Genomic DNA, 5,191 nt, shown 5'->3' on the forward strand with positions numbered 1-5,191 from the left:
GGGGGAAAGGAGATGCCAACCCATATGAAGATCCCCAGGAACAGAAACTCAAATGAGACAAGGACCTTCCTCCAGAGCCAACAGAGAGAGAAAGCCTTCCCCTAGAGCCGATGCCCTGAATTTGGACTTCTAGCCTCCTGAACTGTGAGAAAATAAATTTCTGTTTGTTAAAGCCACCCACTTGTGGTGTTGCTATTGTAACAGCACTAGATAACTAAGACACCATGGCTTTGGTTGAGCAGCAAAGCCAAGATGATAGAGTTATAAACACTTCGTATCAATATGGGGAGGGCGGGCCAAAGCAATTCGCAGTCTCGGAGTAGTTATAGAGCATCATTTCCAAAAACATATTCTGCAGAACATCAATTCCATGGAATAATCTGAGAAAAACCAAGGGGGGTCCCATAGTTTGTGAAAAACACTAGGTTAAACAAATAAGTTCCTGTACTGCAGGCCTTCTTAATAAAAAAAAATCCACTTCCATCAAGTCGATTCCAACTCATAGTGACCACATAGGGTTTCCAGGGCTGTAAATGTCTACGGAAGCAGACTGCCACATCTTTCTCCCACAGAGCGGCTGACGGTTTCAAACCGACAACCTTCCAGTTAGCAGTCAATCACTTTAACCACTGTACCAGCCGGGGTCCTAGCAGGCCTTCTTACAGCCTTTAAAATGTTAGTGTGCATCCCAAGGGGGGGCCGTCATATGCAGGGTTCTGAAACCTATTTGTTCACAGAACCCTCCCCTCCTTTTTATCTCGGTGATTTCTCGTGACTGGTAATTCACCCTTCTGTAACTTCTGTGACAGGAAACGACTTATTAAAATATTACACAGACCTATACCACCCCCACTATAGATTTTTCTGATTCGTCCAAGATGTGTCTGATGTGTTCTTATAATACCTGAAAGCTAAATGAATATTTCCTATCCAAATAAAAAATTCACAATGCCAAGTAATTTTCTTGAAATTCCCAAATTTCTATCCCCAACCCTCTAAACTATCCCAAGTGAATCAATAAACTAGTTCATGAGAGAAAATTGCAGTGATTTTATACACTTTTTATATCAATGCTCAATTATAACCAGATTATAAAATGAATCACATTTCCACATCTCTTTCTGGCCACATGGGCTTGTTCTTGGGCCCTCAGTAGCTCCCTCTCTGCTGACTGGCACAGAGCTAGGCCTCCCATGCCATCTGATCAAAGGAGCTGTTGTGAAGGGCTCTCACTTTGTCTCTCATTTGTGAAGAGGCCCTGGAGATCTTCTGGAACTCCTCGAGGGCTGCCGCTTTCTCCCGGGAGATCTGTTCCATCCTCTGCTGCTTTTTCTTAATGGCCTCCTTGATGCCCTCGATGTGGCAATTCTCCTCCTTCTCGGCTTTCAGCTTCAGGATGTGGTGATTCTTCTCCCGAAGACCACTGAGATCCCGAATGTGCTTCTTGTCTTTGATGTTCTTGTGGGCATTAGTCCTGGCCTGCTGGATCTTTCGGTCAGCCAGCTCCATCAGCATTGTCTTATGCATCTTCCTCTGCTCTTCTGAATCTCCGGCATGCCATCTGACCTGCTGGAGCTGCTCATCCTCCTTCTGGGCCTTCTCCCTCAGCTCTCGGTGACGCTCCTTAACCAGGCACTGGTGGGTCTCGTGGAACTGTTGGGACCTCTGCTCCAGTGACAGTTTCCTGAGGAGCTCCTCGGCCTTGGCCTGGCATTCCATGAGGACCTTGCGGGCCTGGTAATTTATCATGGAGGTAAGGTCGGTCTCCTGGGCCTTCTTTGGGTCCTCCATGGCGTGCAGGTGCCTCTTGCGACAATCCTGCTCCAGCCTCTTCTGCAGCTGCAGGCTGTTCTGCTCCCGCAGCTTCTCCTGCTCCTTCAGCTGCTGCACCTGGCATTGCTTCCTGCGTTCAGCCTGGGCGTGAGTCCTCTCCAGTTTCCCCTGGCACTGGTTCTCCTGGCTCTCCAACTGCCTCTTGCACAGGCTCTCCTTCTGGATCCTGCTCTTCACCTGGCTGTCCCTCTGGACATGCTGCTCCTGGCACTGATGAGCCTTGGGCTGCTCCTTCTCCTGCTGCCACTGATTCTGGCTCCGCTGCAGCAGCAGCCGGCGCTCCCTCTCCAGGGTCATCTGGACCTTCTGGTCCGAGCGCTTCAGCTCCTCCCAGGCGACAACTGCCTGCTGCTGCAGCTCCCGCATCTTCTGGGCCTTCTGGAGCCGGGCCAGCACCAGGGCTACAATCTTCTGGTCCCTGGAGGAGATCACCACCTCTGCCAGCTTGTTCTTGAGCAGCTGGGTGTGCAGGCTCTGAAGCTCCTGGCTGGACACAGGCTCTGAACTCCCCTCCAGCTGGGAGGGCTGGCTGCCTAATGACTCCATCAGCTCATTACTGTCTCCATCCTGAGGGTACACACAGGCTGACCGTGTACTCACTTTGGAAAGCACAGAAGACTTCTCCATGGGAATTGAGGAAAGGGACCAGCCACCTGGACCTCGACGGACGGGCACTGCCCACTGGCTTCCATTCGGTACCTTTTCTACTCCAACAGTTCCGTTCGAGGGAGTGTAAGCTCCCCGAAGGCTCGGCGGCGGCGAGTCTCCCTGGGCCAGAGGGTAGTGCTGCCAGGGCTGAGGCTGCCGGATCAGATTGTGCCCGCCGCCTTCCAGCCGCTGGGGCTTGGTCCCTGCCTCCCCCCACGCATTTTCCAGGCGCCGGCTGCGGGGCCGTTGCTTCCTGGCGCGGTCTGGGGGCCTCCGGGCCACGTCGGTCAGGCTGCAGCTTTCCCCTGGCGACTCTAGGTAGCCGCGCCTCCGAGGCCGCGGCGTGGGCGAATATCGCAGTGGCAGCGCCTGCCAGGGCGACACCGCCTCGCTCCCCGCGGCCGGGGCCCGGGCCCAGGCGCACAGGGCCGGCTCGGACCCGAGCCCAGGCCCGCCCAGCCGCGCCGAGGACGCGCGCTCCCGGTCGGGCGGCGGGGGCTCCCAGAGGTCCGTGAAGGGCCGTGGGGAGAAGCGGCCGAGGCCCTCCATGCTGCCTGCGGCCACGCCCAGCGTCTGCGCGAGGGTCCCGGGGCCTCCAGGGGGCGCTGCAGGGACCCGCCCGCCTTCCGATCCCCGAGGGCCCCGGTCGCCTGTGACGCTCAGGCCACTTCACAATGCGCCTGGAGCCCCGCGTCCTCGCAGCCCTCGGGCCTCACCCGGCGCTGCCACCGCCGCCTTGCTAGCACCCTGCGCGCTGAGAGGGGAGAGTGGGAGCCACCGGGGGGCAGGGGGGACTCGGGGTGGCAAGGTGGCGGGTGGAGCTGTAGGAAATCAGGGGTGATAGTTAAAGCTCAGGGTGCTTAGCGAATCCTCACCAGTGTTTCACATAGGAATTTGTACACCTTGAAATGGCAGGATTTTAAGAGTCCAGGGGAAGCATCACCCCCAGAACTGAAACTGGAGGGGAAGGGGTGAGGGGAAGAGTCGCTGAGCAGCCGAGTCACCATTAGCCTAGAGTCGCCATCCCTACGTCTGTGCGCCTCTACAGTGTATACAAATTTGCCGCTGTGGAAGCACCTGGATACCCTGCCCCGCCCTGGTGAGCTTTAAGTGAGCAAGCCCAAAGTATGTTTTAACGTTTACTGTTTTAAACTTTAGAAAAGGAAAAAGAAGATTCTATTATTTCTGTAATATGACAATTATTGCTTGTGACAAAGTGTGAATGTTGTATGCACTTTTCTGAAATAGCGTCAGTGAACACCATGTGAAAATCACATTTATTGCTTTTTCGTCCTTTTCCTCTAATGTTGTGATTTTTCTTTGGATTTAGAATTGGGCAAACTTGAGCTTGAATCTCCTCTGCAACTTTCCCCTTGTGTGATCTTGGGCAGGTGACTTGCCTTTGCTGGCCCTCAGGTTCTCAGCGGGCGGAATGGGGTGGGTGGTGATAATACCAGCTCTGCAGGGCTGTTGTAAGAGTCGGGTGGAATTACGTATCAAGCTCTTGGCACCAATTATACATTCAATACATACTATTCTGATATCCTGCTAGGCTTCAGTTAAAAGTTTTAAGACAAATTAACATATGGGTTTACAAAATGTCTGCAGATTCTTAGTTTAAGAAGAAAGGAATGAATGTAATCCTAAAACAGTTTGGGTAAAGGGCAGAATGCCAGGGACGGGTGAATCACAAGGTTTTGTCATGTCCACACTGCACTGTGGATTTTGGCTAAGTTACTTCCCTTCTCTGGGGTGCGATAGGAAACATTTCTGGAAAACATTCTCCAAATGTCGTACCCTCCTTAAAGAAGAAAAATGAGTACTTACCCACCCCAGTTCCCTTAATATTTCCTTGGAGCTTCACAGCAACCCCAGCTAGGCAGGGACAGTGGAATCGATTTTAGGACAAATTGATTTTAGAATTTTCCTTAGGACAAATCAGAGATACAGCCAGAGTCAATGACTTCTGCAAACATCACTCGATAAATGGCAGGAGTTTTGACTTAAGGTTCAGCACTTTTTCCTTGATATCATGCTGCCTCTCAGGAAATAAACTCTGAATTGAGACCTACTTTTAAGAAGTCTTCAAGGCAAGGTCCAAGGCAGCCAAGAAAGACATGACTCACACATGCACTAGTTGGAATAATGCTTTACTTACATAGAAACGAGACAGCAAGATCAGCTTTAATAGTGGATATCAGTCCCCCATCGCTGGCAGGTCATGCTGCAGGTAACCCTGTTACCTCCCCACTGGAGACAGACATAGCATTGGGGGTGGCCAGGTGCTAAATCACACGCATGCATGAGCAGTACAAAGAAGGCTTATTGTGTACTCATAAGAGGGAAGGAGTTTCCCTGACCAGTTGCCAGCCTCCATGATCAGGGACTGTCCTAGGCCCAACATCGATTAGGCAGTCCAGGTGAGGCTTACAAGGCTGCATGACAGACCATCCTCCCAACAGAAACTTATGATTGGCTGTACTTCAGCAGGTCAAGGCAGCCATGTCCTTGAAGCCATGTGGTAACAGCCTTAACCAGAGCCACCACACAGTCCAGAGGAGCCCGCTCTGCTGGGCTAGGATCAAGTTTGCAGTCATGGGCGCTTCTAGAGCTGAGGATGAGAAGTGGTTTCTATCCTAAATCTCGACTGGCACTGCTCTTAGCATCGTTAGAGAGATTCTCTTATGTGATGGCAAGCCTTACCAAGAAG

The 5,191-nt window shown here is 52.2% G+C and overlaps 1 protein-coding gene across 1 annotated transcript; it reads right to left on the minus strand.

The window, feature by feature from the left end:
• Positions 1-1,125: 1,125 nt before the first annotated feature.
• Positions 1,126-3,030, minus strand: CCDC185 (coiled-coil domain containing 185). The gene has a single exon (XM_004391393.3). The coding sequence runs from the start codon at positions 3,028-3,030 to the stop codon at positions 1,183-1,185; it is 1,848 nt and encodes a 615-aa protein (XP_004391450.2). The 3' UTR covers positions 1,126-1,182.
• Between the last annotated feature and the right edge of the window lie 2,161 nt (positions 3,031-5,191).

The sequence above is a fragment of the Trichechus manatus genome, unplaced genomic scaffold (genome assembly GCF_000243295.1).
Source record: "Trichechus manatus latirostris isolate Lorelei unplaced genomic scaffold, TriManLat1.0 scaffold00039, whole genome shotgun sequence".
In the NCBI taxonomy this organism is placed as follows: domain Eukaryota; kingdom Metazoa; phylum Chordata; class Mammalia; order Sirenia; family Trichechidae; genus Trichechus; species Trichechus manatus.

Coding starts and splice junctions, on each gene's coding strand:
- CCDC185 (XM_004391393.3), bottom strand. CDS start 3,030: ATGGAGGGCCTCGGCCGCTTCTCCCCACGGCCCTTCACGGACCTCTGG.